At 37.8% G+C, this 13,398-nt stretch overlaps 2 protein-coding genes across 2 annotated transcripts; both read right to left on the bottom strand.

Annotated features, from left to right (window-relative positions):
- Positions 1-4,997: 4,997 nt before the first annotated feature.
- mid1ip1l (MID1 interacting protein 1, like) lies at positions 4,998-8,756 on the bottom strand. Its single transcript, XM_079479929.1, has 3 exons — positions 8,556-8,756; positions 5,671-8,246; positions 4,998-5,352 (listed from the first exon to the last, which is right to left on the bottom strand). Exon 2 carries the CDS (start codon positions 8,237-8,239, stop codon positions 7,760-7,762), a length of 480 nt encoding a protein of 159 aa, XP_079336055.1. The 5' UTR covers positions 8,240-8,246; positions 8,556-8,756; the 3' UTR covers positions 4,998-5,352; positions 5,671-7,759.
- Positions 8,757-9,058: 302 nt separating this feature from the next.
- Positions 9,059-13,026, bottom strand: tspan6 (tetraspanin 6). The gene is made up of 8 exons (XM_079479704.1): positions 12,527-13,026; positions 11,477-11,665; positions 11,120-11,194; positions 10,942-11,037; positions 10,643-10,804; positions 10,473-10,556; positions 10,251-10,356; positions 9,059-10,139 (listed from the first exon to the last, which is right to left on the bottom strand). Exons 1-7 carry the CDS (start codon positions 12,611-12,613, stop codon positions 10,288-10,290), a joined length of 762 nt encoding a protein of 253 aa, XP_079335830.1. The 5' UTR covers positions 12,614-13,026; the 3' UTR covers positions 9,059-10,139; positions 10,251-10,287.
- Between the last annotated feature and the right edge of the window lie 372 nt (positions 13,027-13,398).

Raw genomic sequence — 13,398 nt, 5'->3', positions numbered from 1 at the left:
TTATAAAATAAATATTCAATTTACATACAGTAGCTGGTTGTCACAGTTTATTTTTGTAGTTTTGTGTCCTTCAACGAGGATGACGTGAGTAGGAGCTACAGACTCTGTGTGCACAGTTGAGAAACGGATAATGCTCATGGGAAAAGAAGCAAGACATAATGTTGAAACTTAGTTGTCTGCGTAAGGCCACTGGAGGAGCAAATGTTGGGTCAGATAAAAAGGTCAGGTTTTCTGCAACACGTATGCATGCTTAACTGTTACAAAGTTATTAAACAATAAACCTGTCCCAGACTTTGAATGTGTTTACCCAACATGTAACAGATAACAGCTGTCTGTATGGTATGCCAGAATCACATTTATTGCCATAGGTTTATCGGTTCAAAAAAATTGATTTGGTGTACAAAACAGGAAAATATACACGTTACAAGAAGTGTCAGGTCTGATTTACATATACAAGAGTTAATCAATATGCTTAATAAGTTAAGTTTAGATTTTTTTAAACTGGTTAATAAAACATTTTAAAATGTTTACATTTATGATTTTGAAAGCATATGCATTAAGTTAGTTTGGAATGTCTATAAGTTCCTGTCCATAGGCCTATATCTCCATGTAATTAAATCAGATGTATTTTAAACACAAATCATTGCTGCAAGCATTAGCTTGACTCAAGTCTCACTAGTTGGTTGGTTAGTTTGGTTGCCCGGCGCTGAATTGAACCACTGGGATGGAAGAGAATGCTGAGTGGCTGGAGGGCTTTTATATGCAAAAGAGCTAATAGGAATTACTGCACCGTACAGCAATGATGTGAGACATACTTGTGAGTAAGATAAGTTAAGGTTGCCCATGAGTACAATGTGAGACCAAAGCAGACTGTAGACTACAGCAAGACATGCTTGAGTTAACAATAACTTAACTTAAAAGACTGTAACTCACTAAAAATGAAAGCCATATACAGACAGATTGAGTTTGAAAGCATTAAAGTGACCGTTTACCCAAAAATAAAAGTTCTGTATACATTTCTTGGTTCTGATGAATACAGAGAAAGATATTTGGAAGAATGCTTATAACCAAACAGTTCTTGGCCATTGCCTACCATAGTAGGGAAAATTCCAATAGTGCCACAGAACTGTCAGCTTTACATTCTTCAAAATATCTTCATTTGTGGTTAACAGAGCATATAAATGTATAAAGCATTTTGTCCTACTATGGTTGTCAATGGTGGCCAAGAACTGTTTGTTTACAATCATTCTTCCAAATATCTTTCTCTGTGTTCAACAGAACAAATCTATACAGATTTGGAAAACTTGAGGGTGAGTAAATGACGGAAGAATTACATTTCGCGGAACTGTTACTTTAACCCCAAAACAGGCCATCAAAAATCGCTTTCGTAAACAACTCTGTAATCTTTAACTTACAACTAAAGGTACCCAGGAGCCTACAATCACCTGGCAAGCAAACATCTGGGGTTGTTTTACAGAGCAATGGTATGAAAGAACTAAGGTTACAACCGTTTATTGTGCCTGGTTCTGCTACCAACTGAATCCCCTCTGTAAACATTATCATATTTTAAAACAAACAAATATCATAACATTTTAAAGAATACAATAATCACTATAAAATGTGATTTATATTGTCATCCAATAACAGTTTGAACCTCGGGTCGCTGACATGACATCCATTATATGTAGATTGAATTAACCCGGACGAACCCTCATGACTTTGTTTCTTACTCCGAGACAAACACCATTGCATCATGTATGGACTCTGGTTTCAGAGCCACTCCTTCACCAAACCCACAAGATCTGCCATCTGCTATTGGCCGGCTCTTTTGGAGCTTCACTGCAATTGGTCTAAAACTAGGGCAAGTCTCAACGTGACATACCGACAGTTATGCATGCTCAAGTAATTCTGTTACCATATGGCAATAACTGTAGTGATTTAAATACCACGAGGAAACAAAAAGGGCTAGTTGTGAAATGAGAGTTTCGCACCAAACCCTTTTGGTATTTGCTTCTTTACTAGGCCAAACAAATGCATATTTTTTTAATTGTGAACCTCTCTGCGCAGATAACACTTAGAATTGAGTGATACAAAAATCTAAAAGTCGGAAGTTTGATTACATCCCTGACTTTAAGATCTGTGCTAAACGGGTCAGTGGGTTTTTCGTCTTTGTTCACGTTGAGATTATGTAAGAGTACTCTCACAAAGGGGCGGCCCCGGCAGTTTTGCTTCTCTCAAACACAAGAAGAACTTCCCTTTTAGCATTTCCCATTTGAACACCTCTTTTATAAGGCACGGAGACAGGTTGAAAAGCCAGACAACCTGAGCGGGCACTTTTCATATGTTCATTAATATTCAACCTTCATAGTAAACCTAGATTCTTAAATCCGTATTATTAAACAGTGTTTTAAAACAATGCAGAGATGTATTCTCATAACATTTGTTCTTACTATAGAGGTTTTATTTTCATTGCATGACCGTTTGGGGTTCTGACCTTCTTCTAATGTAGCCTAACTATCTACACATGCTGAGTAATGACTGAGAACTGATCAGTGTCACTAAGTCTGTGCTTTCCAAATATTTTTAGCTTGGCTTTTAGGGAAAGATAATCTCATGCTACTTTGAACAGTGCACATCTCTGCCAGAGAGAAATACTCTTAAAGTTAAGTTTAGAAGGACTGGTTTTACCCAGTGCCACATATAACTGGTCATTGGCAGACTGGATCGCTGATCACGCATGGATCACGCGCCTGAATATTGCGATAAGAATATGCAAAGGCAGACATTATTGTTGCCAATTCATGAGGTGTGTTTTAAGGGTAATTTATAGGGAAGACCAGTCATCAAGATTTAAAATCTTAAAGGTTCAGTGCATGAAATTTAGTGGCTTCTAGCGGTGAGGTTGCGAATTGCAATCAACGGCTCACTCCACCCCTCCCTTTCAAGGCATGGTGGCTGACACAGGACTAAGATGTCTTCACGTTTTGCATCTGTGCGATAATATATTTACGAAACGTATTCTGTAAAGCAGTTTGTCCGTTTACGGGTACTGTAGAAACAACATGGTGAATTGAATACAAAGGGACCACGGGTGTATGTAGTTAGAAATAGCTCATTCAAAGGTGATACAAAATACATAGTTATGTATAGGCCTATTATTTAGCATTTCTGTCAATAGATCCCCCCAAAATGACACATTAGACCATTAAACATATTGTTCAATTGAGGTGATATACTCCTATAATTCAAAGATTTAAGACGAATTCTTATGCATAATGCTGCATTGTAAAGTAATCAATTTCACAATGCATGGGTGAGCACACCGATCTTAGTCATGCCGAACTAAACATATAAGGCTATTATAATCCTAAGTATATATAGACCTCCACGAGCACTACATGAGTTGGGCGGAGGCAACCAAGACAACACTGTGTGTTGGGTTGTAAACGGCTCCAGCTGAGCACTTCGCCTTCTCTATTATGCAACCTCATTTGCCCCGCACGTTCTTTCAGCCACTCGCTCTGCATGGCGCACACTGACATATAATATGCAGTCTGCATGCACAGCTCATGCACAAAATAGCTGGTGCCAAGCCAGAATTACCTCCCTGCCCTTAAGATTGTGTTTGATATGAACGTCTTGTGTTTTTTAATATTCACACTATACACTGCAGTTGTCCTGCTAAACAAGGCAAACATTACACGATAAGATAGCTACCTTGAAATTCTATGCAATGTCAATACCGGGACATTTCAGGGACACTCATTCTTTACTGACTCTGTGTTGACACACCTCTAGAGTTTCTGCAGATTTTGTTTCCTGTGATAGATGGTTGAATAGGTTGCACTTCGGCCTTGCACTGTACACAAAGAGCTCAATAGAAGAGATGTTAGAAAATCTAAACACTGACTTCACACTAGCCGTCTGAAGGTTGATCAAAGGGATACTCCACCAATAATTGTTCCTACTATGGAAGTTAATGATGTCCCAAATGTAATTTGCTAACATTTTTCGTGTTCATTCGTTTTGGGTGGAGTATCCCTATAAGCATGACATGTGGATTAGTTTGGGGGAATTATAATGCAGTTGACTTTTTTCACATTTGGTGATATTGTATGAGTCTAACTTTGTTACTCTATATATTAAATACATCTCTGTGTTGTTCATCATGGATTGAATAAGTGTAAATATTCTACAAAAATGCGTCCAATTTAAAGAAACTTGTCATAAAGGAGGACAAGGAAACTCATTAAACAATTTAGTTTGATTAGAGATAAATATATGTATGTATACCAAATGCAAATGATATGTGTATATATAATGCAATGGAATTTACTTTGGATAACAGCAAACAAATATGTGAATGCAATAAGTAAAGAAATTATTAATAACCTTAAAACTCAGATCTTGCATTCACCTACATAGAACGAGAGATGCAATAAAAACAACCTTTTACTTTATTGCAATCGTGTCTCTATATTGCTTTCAGGGACATTGCAGACTCGAGGGAAATTGCCCCATAAGTCACTTTCAACCAGACACAGTCTTCTTTTTAAGAAACAGGATCAAGCAACAAATCAGTGGTTGATTTTTATGCCAAGTAAATGGTATAGTGAAAAACGTAGCTTCTTGTTTAGCTGCGAGATCGTACAGAGGGAGACTGGTAATGTTGTAATGAAACGCACAGGCTCTCATTATACCACACAAGGCTTCATATTGTGCGGATGAGTGGGGTGAGCATCTCCTTAGCCAAACCAGCTGATCACCTCACCAAAGCCTCACTGCTGTCAGGCACCTGCCATAACAAAAGAGTGACATCAACCATCACTTTTCAATGGATTTCAAAGAATTCTGTATAATAAGTATACATTGTTCTTTTTAATTTTTAATTTGTGCCAGTATGAATAATGTCTTGCACATCTTAAAACATCAATTTGTTTGCCATCCTGATAAGAAAATTCACCACTGGTCTCCTCTAGTGGTTTTTGATATTTTTTATATAATGTGGGGTTAACGTTACCCAAAGACCATTTCCTGTTTTATTCTACAACAAAGTACAAATTGATAAGTGTGAAGTTAAAAAAAATCTACCATAAACTGTGCATTATAGGATTGATGAATAATCCAACCATTGCAGTCCTTATATACAGTATACGCTCGTTGCCAGCTTAAATGTTTGCAAGACTGTCACTGTATTTCAAAAAAAGAAAAGAATCTGTAAAGGGACAGTTTACACACACACAAAAAATTCATCACTTACTCACCTTAATATCATTCAAATCATGTCTGCAGAACACAAAAAGAAGATATTTTAAAGAATGTTGGTAACAAGTTACATTGATCCTGCATTGACTTCCATTATGAAATTTATTATTTTAAACTATGACAGATATTTTATGTTTGTGTGAACAATCCATTTAAGATATGTTAACAAACATTAATTTACTCATAATTGAAAATAGCTTTTTTAACCATTTGTTTGAAATTCCGGACTGGGGGGAACCCACATCTCAAATATGCTAATTCTTTGTTTGAACAGCTCAGTTGAGCAAAGTGATCTAAATCTTTCACCTGGAAAATATTTTTACTGGACAAATATTTATCAGTTTCTACTGGTTCCTGGGCATCACTGCACAGTTATCAAAAAATTCATATTATTTTCCTTAAGACAACAATGATAAATAAGAATATATGGAGTAAACGCCCACTGTCACACGTATGGCTTTCATAGGTACAGTATTTGTTGAGCAACTTTCCCTAATAGGTGCCAAGATGCATTAGGAGGGCACATAAAAACAGATAACAGCCTGCATGCACACTGAATGTGCCCGGCCAACTCAGATTGCCTGAACACGTAGTCCATGTGAAAATGTGATCTAGCCAGACTGTGAAACTGATTTATGAATTTTAGTCTTTAACCTTATGCCAAGTATGTCATGCATGTCCTAGAATTTGAATATTGATTATTTACGCTTTAAACTGACATTTATAAGCAAGTCATTTAGTTGTTTGCTCATGCATCATGCAGATTTGTTTCTTTGGCTGCCAGGCCTGGTTTGCATGCTTCACACTGACCTATTTTACTTGAATGAACAGATGGTTTAAATCCGATATACCATAATGGCCCTCCTTAGTCAAAGAGCGATTTTTGATACAAGGTATATGTGGTCTCTGATTTGATGCTGGTAGTGAGTGTGGTCTTGAGGGTTTCCTATGCTTTAACCAAAATACATAGTTCAAATAACAACTGCTTCTGTAACCACAATTATGACAGTTTACTATTACAAATTAAACAAAATATTTGGAAAAACAAGGAGTAATCTACAAAATTGTAATTCCTTTTGATCCATTCAGTGTAGTACAGGCATAAAGGCTTTGATAACATCAGTGATGTAAAGTATTGGAGTAAATGTAATTACTTACTGTACTCAAGTATCTTTTTGGCTACTTTGTTGAACTTAGTTTAAGATATTATAAACTTTTACTGTGTACTTGACTACATATGTACTTTTTACTCAACTATATTTTTTATGACTAATGCAATTACACACAGTATCTAACTTTTTCTGCAGCAGTTTCTTTCTGCAACAGAAGCAATATTGCCATTTACAGGGCAGCGAAGGCACTACATATTGTGCATTTTACCATTATTTACCAAAACTTGTCAACATGGCTACTTTATGCGAGTGCATTATCGGGTAATTGAACTCGCTGGTGTTTTACGTGTGAGAAGGACATGAATGCAGCTGGCGATAAGGCCAAAACCCAGTCCAGTTAGTTCATATAATACATCAATAGTAACAAATACAACCTTGTGACATGTTACCAAGGGTACAAACAACACACTTCCACAAATACATTCAAAGGTCATCAATGACTTGAACGTTTTATGAAAAAAAGACGCTTTTACATATACATAATGTTGCCTAATAGAATACCTTCAATTTGATCCAGTTTGTGCAGTTCAGGGTGCGTCAAACACTACGGTGAAAAGATTCCCAACATAATAGAATACTCGGGCTCAAACCTGCCAGTGCAAAACAAATTCCACATGAAACCTGAAGTGATGCACCTAATAAATTTAGGAGCAGATATTTAAACCCACCTCAACAGTAAATGGCATCTGCATGAAGTGCAATACCCAGGTAGACAGTGCAGCACAAGTTTAAGTTAATGCTTTATTTAATAAGTCACTATATTACAGAACAATATAAAATCTGAAATCTTTTAGGACAAACAAAATTTGAAGACAAGTGGCATTACAACTCATAATGGGCCATCTTAAAGTGACACCATGCATGGCAAGCATACATGTGGGAAATGAAAGTAGAAGGCACGCCATTACACATGGACGAGTGCACAGGAGCAGCATGAATACATAAAATCCCCTCAATAAAAGGCATGGGCTAAATGAAGAACAGAATTACCAGCATTCCAATTCTCCCATAGCTTGATCACATCAAGGGCTTTCTGACCTGGCTTACGGAGGACCAAATACTAAAGCCGAACTGGAATACATACACTCCACTGAAGTGACTCAAAACCCCTAATACCACCAAAGCCCTTTAACTTGCAGTGGAACCGTCACAAAAGCACCAGAGCTTGTGCGTAACTGCCAAGAGAGGTCACACCTCTCTCGTAAATGAAAAAACCCTTTTGATGCCAAAGAGAAATCTAAAGCCCTTAGTCATCTGCTGCCCCATTTCCCAGTCCAACCGTTCAAAAATTGTCCACATTACAATCAAAACCAAACCCACTCCTATCTCAACAGGCTCCCACCACCGATTTCTCTCTTGTAACGATTTGTGAGGTGGTCCGCCTGCACCGTGAGTTTGGATAGAACCCCAAAGAGTCCGTGAAGGTGATAGTGAAACTGGCTCTCCAGGTCAGGGTCGTCTTTAGCATCTCCACTCATCTGCTGCTGTGGCTCCTCCTGCTTCACAGTCAACTCCAGGAAGCTGCCGCCCATCTCCCTCTTCAGCAGGCCCCACTCCATGTCATTCTTGATGGACTTTAGGAGCAGGTAGTGCTCATACATGTCCCTCTGTTTGGGGTAGGCGGGCTCGTTATTGTTGTTGTGACTAACAGAGGCTTCGCTCGCGTGGTCTTCCAGAGGCACGTCTCGTAGCAAGCTTGGCACCATGATGGTCTCGTTCATGTTGTTGGCAGCAGCCATGAAGCGGTTCATCACGTTGAGCAGCGAGTGTTTGTTGCAGTGTGCGTCGTTGAGCTGCATCATGACGAAGCTAAAAACAAAGTTGAAAGATTAACGATTAATACATACGCGAATAATATCATAACCAGTCTGAACTAACCGATACAGGTCATTCGATGGGAGCGTACTAGTTTGCACAGTCTCGGTGGCGTTACAAGCAGCACAAAACAGGCCGTTGGCTAACAGTCACAAAAGCGAATTAAGAGTTTAATGCATTACGTTGTTAAGGCAATACGGATGCAAATATCTACATAAAGCAAACGCCTCGCATCTGCCTTTGCGATGGTCATGCAATAAAACCGAACAAAGAGTCCACAAGCACCATACACAAATGACTAACCTGGATGATATTGGTATTTGGACCGGATTAAACAGACGACAAAGGTTTGGTGACGTAGTCAAAGCTTCTCAACGACGCGACAGAGAAGAAAATTCACTTCTGCGAATACAGGCGGAGACCGGCAACACTTATACTGTGGACGTCAGACGAGGAGAGTCGCACGTCCAATGAGGTACAGAGCTGCTGCTGAATGACAGGCGTTCTGACCAATCGACCGTCACCATTTTATTTAGCGCTTGTCTGTCTACATGCGCTTGTTTTTTAGACCTTCTATTTGTTTACCGGCCCAGATTTGCAACTTGTTGAAATTGTGTTTGGCCTACTGATGATTTTACACAGTGTTGTGGTCGTATATTTACGTCAACAATACGAGATTTAATGATATTTAGCTACCTTTTAAAATAAAATAACCGTATTACTGCTTAGTTCCGTGTTTGCAGTTATAAGCTTGAACGTGAGATGCAGCGCACCATTTCCTATAACAAACCGATTGCGCCATCTGGTGGTCTGAAGTCTTGTCATATAAAACACAAGTTTATTTTTTAAAGAATAATACAGTTTGCACAATGAACAGCCTATTGACACTGTTGTTATCTTATAAAGATATAAAGGTGTACATGCCCAAAAAAGCAATCCCATATGCTTAAAAATTGCAGAGGATGGTCTATCTGCCTTATGGTACGTGCAGTATGAATATGTTGTAGTGATGATAATGAAGAAAATTGGGATTTAAAGGGGATCAATGGATGGATGTTTTTAAACACGTTAATACCCATGCCTTGATAGTGTTGAGATTTCTGCCTTTTCTTTGTATGTACAATTTAAATATTGTTACCTGATCAACTTGTGTTGAAATCACATTTTTGTAGAAATACAAAGTTAAAGAGAAACTACATCATTTCTTTTTAGCTTATTACAGTCATTACATTAAACAACTCACTTCATAACACTGTTACATCAAAAAAGACCAGACAACTACTTTCACAAAATCAATTCAAATGGATATGGACATACAGGTTTCTGTATTAAAACTACTTCTTGAAAATGATCTGGTGATTAAAGAAACAGAACTCCAAATGTTATACATATTTGGTGGCTCAAACGGTGATAAAAAAAGCATCCTGAATTAAAATAAAACAGAATGCCCTTTTGGCAAGTGTTGCAAATGTTCACTTTCAGGTTGCATGAAACTTAACTGTTTTAACTAAATGCAAAGTTTTAGCATGTGTTAACTGCCACAAAACACAGATAAGCTGTACAAGTACAGCATGTACGGCATAACTGTGCTTTCCAGATTTAACACTGGCTAAAACAGATGCATATTCTACAAATTTCGTTATATCTAATCTTTGTTTTAGTATTTACACTAGACCCCAAAAAAAACCGGAATGATGCAAAACAATCTTTTACCGTAGGAACTGGTTCTTTCCATTCAGTTTAGTTACCAACAAAAAATAATGTTTAAAAAGCAGCCAGAAATTCTATAAAATGAAATGTTTAACTAAGGCAGACATACAAAATACTGAAACTAAATGGGTTTCCCTTTGTGTCAGAATTACTCCTCAGGAATCTCGAGTTGATATCCTGTAAGCAGATAGAAGTGGCAGTAAGTAATGTTTCTGCATTGCATTGCTTCTTGTATCAAAAGTATTTGTGATATTAAATACAATCTTTAAATGGAACCAGATATCATACCTGTGGTGTAGTGACCCATACCTGTGGTGTAGTGACATTACACCATCTCATATTGGTTGTTGGTAATATAGCGAGAAAGACAGCATGTCAGGAATATCCCAATAAGCTAAAGAGAAACAGCATCAAATTAAGAAAAAATTAGGTATAGGTATAACTTTCATCATTTGAATAGGTTATTGTGGAACAAAGCCAAACAAATCGTGAAAGAAAACTGGGAAGTACCTGAAAGAACGCAATTCCAAAGGAAATTCCAGCAATTATTCCAAGATTGGCCTCCATTGTGATAGTCATTAGAGAGAAACAGCCCTACAAAAAATATATAACATTTATTTTACAACTATAGATGTTGCTTATAGAATATAAATAGTGTTTGGCAACAGCAGAGCTCTTACCTGCTGATACACCACGGATGCTGCCAACTTGAGATCCTTAAGTTCTGTAGTAGTGCAGTTAACAACAGCAGTCACATTGCAGCAGCTTTTGGGTAGTCCCTCCTGTTTGAAGTAATCTGTGTTTGCCCAGCTGGTGTAGTTCATCTCTCCACAGCACTGCAGCTACAAAGACAGTTACATTATTAACGGCTTCTTATCTTGTGTGCATTTCTCGAAGAACCAGACAAAATCTTTGGTGCAAAATTTGTTGTGTAATTCTGATATTATTTACTACTACTAAAAAAACAAGTCATGCTTACTGTTCTCTGGACTCTGTCCAGATCTTCACTTCTTGTGTCCTTTCCATTGTAGGTTGACTCCGCACTTTTATAAACATCCTGAAGTACTGCTTTAATCTAAAGAAAGTTTACACACATACATTTCGTCAGCAGATGGCTAATGTCATCAAATATGTTTACGAAAAGATTTGAAATGTACCTCATGTCTAAAAATGAATCCAGATATGCCCGCCACTAGTTCAGCAAGAAACACCAGTATCAAGAACATGGCATACTAATGAAGATGAAAACAAATGAGAAAATGCCAATGATCACAATAAATACGAAATGTTTATAAACATTTATTAAAATGTGTTTATAAACACAAGACCGTGTTTCCCAAGTAGATCGTAGGAAAAAAATATCCACTTCGGTTACTGTTACAATTGACTCACAGTGCTTTGGCAAAATGTCTACCGTACTTAGGTCATCCTTCTTCGCCATGTTACATATCAACAATACTTATCACTCTCAGCTCTGAGATATAGTTATATTGTCATATCTTTATAGAACTCACCAGTTTCAGCATCCATGGACTTCCACGGCAGGTAGCGAAGCAACCAAACAGTCCAAAGATGATGATGATGGCTCCGGTCCCGATGAGGACATACGGTGCATTGGTCCCCTTGTCTGAATTTAGGAGCAGGTCGAACTCCAAATTAACCTTTCCCCATACTCCAACAGCCAACAGGATCACCCCTGTGAACTACAATCATCATCTCTCAGACATATTCTGTAGGTGTGGTGTTTACGGATTTGCCTGAAACTTCAATTACAAGGTCGCAAGATGCCCAACCCAATTCTTGATAATACCCTTGCATACGTAGACATCAGTTGGAAAGCTTTGAAAGTCTATATATAAAAGAAATTAAAACAAATCTTAATTGAAAGTTGAATGGGTGTTAGTAATGTCTCATTTAAGAACTATTTAAAATGTCTCAAATACAATGTCCGAGTAGGAATCATGGACTATCACTTTTCTTTATACATCCAAGTTACCTCCATCAACGGGTTGAGCATGACCATCTGGCCATATGTCTCCTGCCTGCTAAAATTCCCAGTGCAATTCCATAGCAATAAATGGTCTAGATAAGTTAAAACTATTGCTTTGAACTTTGCACGCAATAACGCCACGTATGATAAACTTTGCGTATCAGTGTCCTTAGCATCTGTAATAATATTTTTTTTTAAATTCATTAATTTGCCCGGAAACGAAATGAAACATCTTAAAATTGAAATGTAACATCGCAAATTTGCAACTATGCAACATTGACGGCAAATGTACGACGCCGGTAACAATAAAATGTTATTTGTAGGACTTCTACAAAGTCTTTTAAGTTTGTTGCTAATAAAAGCAAAACCCAAAAGCATTAACTCGAATCATCTAAGTTAAGCATCAAAGCTAAGAAATGTGTTTTTAATTTGTAAGAAGAAAAATAAAGTCTAACGTTAAATCAGGGAAAAGTATCAACAGTAACAGCTGTTTGTAGACTGAGCCCATTGTTCAGCGTGAGTTAGCAGTGCGGATAGCCGCCGCAAGCTAACGGCAAATCTGATGAAAACTCACCCAAAAAATCAAACTGTACGAGACGAGGAACGTCTTCAGACATGTTATCACGGGTTTGGTTTGCAGCCGTGCGGATGGAGGGGACATTCTGCTTTTTTTCCAGCGGATCAGCCTGGCGACGGGGTTTTCCAGTGAAGGGACTACTGGAGAAGAAAAGTTGTGTGTGTTGGTTGGTTGTTGTGAGTTTGTTTGGTAGCGGAGGGGTGATGATGATAAGGGGGCTGCTGTAGAGTCAGATTGAGCGCTTTTCTCGACAGGAAGTCCTCTTTCATAGATGACCGAGGATGACCTAGATGTATAAAAATAACTTCAGAAAAATGTCTTGTTGATTAACGGGGAATATTAGAATAAGAAAATAAAGAGAAGACGCAGTGGCGTGTTTCGGAACGATCTGATCTGAAGCGTAAATTTTGTGTTTGTATGTCAAGGCCTTACGCTACTGGGGACCGTATTTTAGAGAGTTGCTGCAATGATCACCATCCATGTGCCATGGAAATATCATGTTGTTTGCACGTGGTACGATTTTTATTTTTTTCAACAATACCTTTCAGACATCATGGGTAGGCTTAGGCTTACTAAATTTTTCTTACTGGAATGTCATGTAAATATAACAATGCTTATCATTCAGAAAGTAGCTCTGCTATAGCATTACTGCACCATGTACTTGTATGCAGTTTATTTGTGTAAAACTATTGTAACTTAAAAATGGTGTTCTTGAAGTGGTGGTAGCTAATATATAGAAATATGGTAGGCCTATATTTTTTCCTAGTATAACGGAGATTTCCTTTTAGGGTAGGCCTACTAACCCCGTATTATTTAAAGAATGGCAGGTTTATAAAACAATAGCGATGTATCACAGGAGTAAAGTCAGC

Source organism: Barbatula barbatula, assembly GCF_947034865.1.
Source record: "Barbatula barbatula genome assembly, chromosome: 18".
NCBI lineage: Eukaryota > Metazoa > Chordata > Actinopteri > Cypriniformes > Nemacheilidae > Barbatula > Barbatula barbatula.
This window is presented reverse-complemented; position numbering and strand designations above follow the sequence as displayed.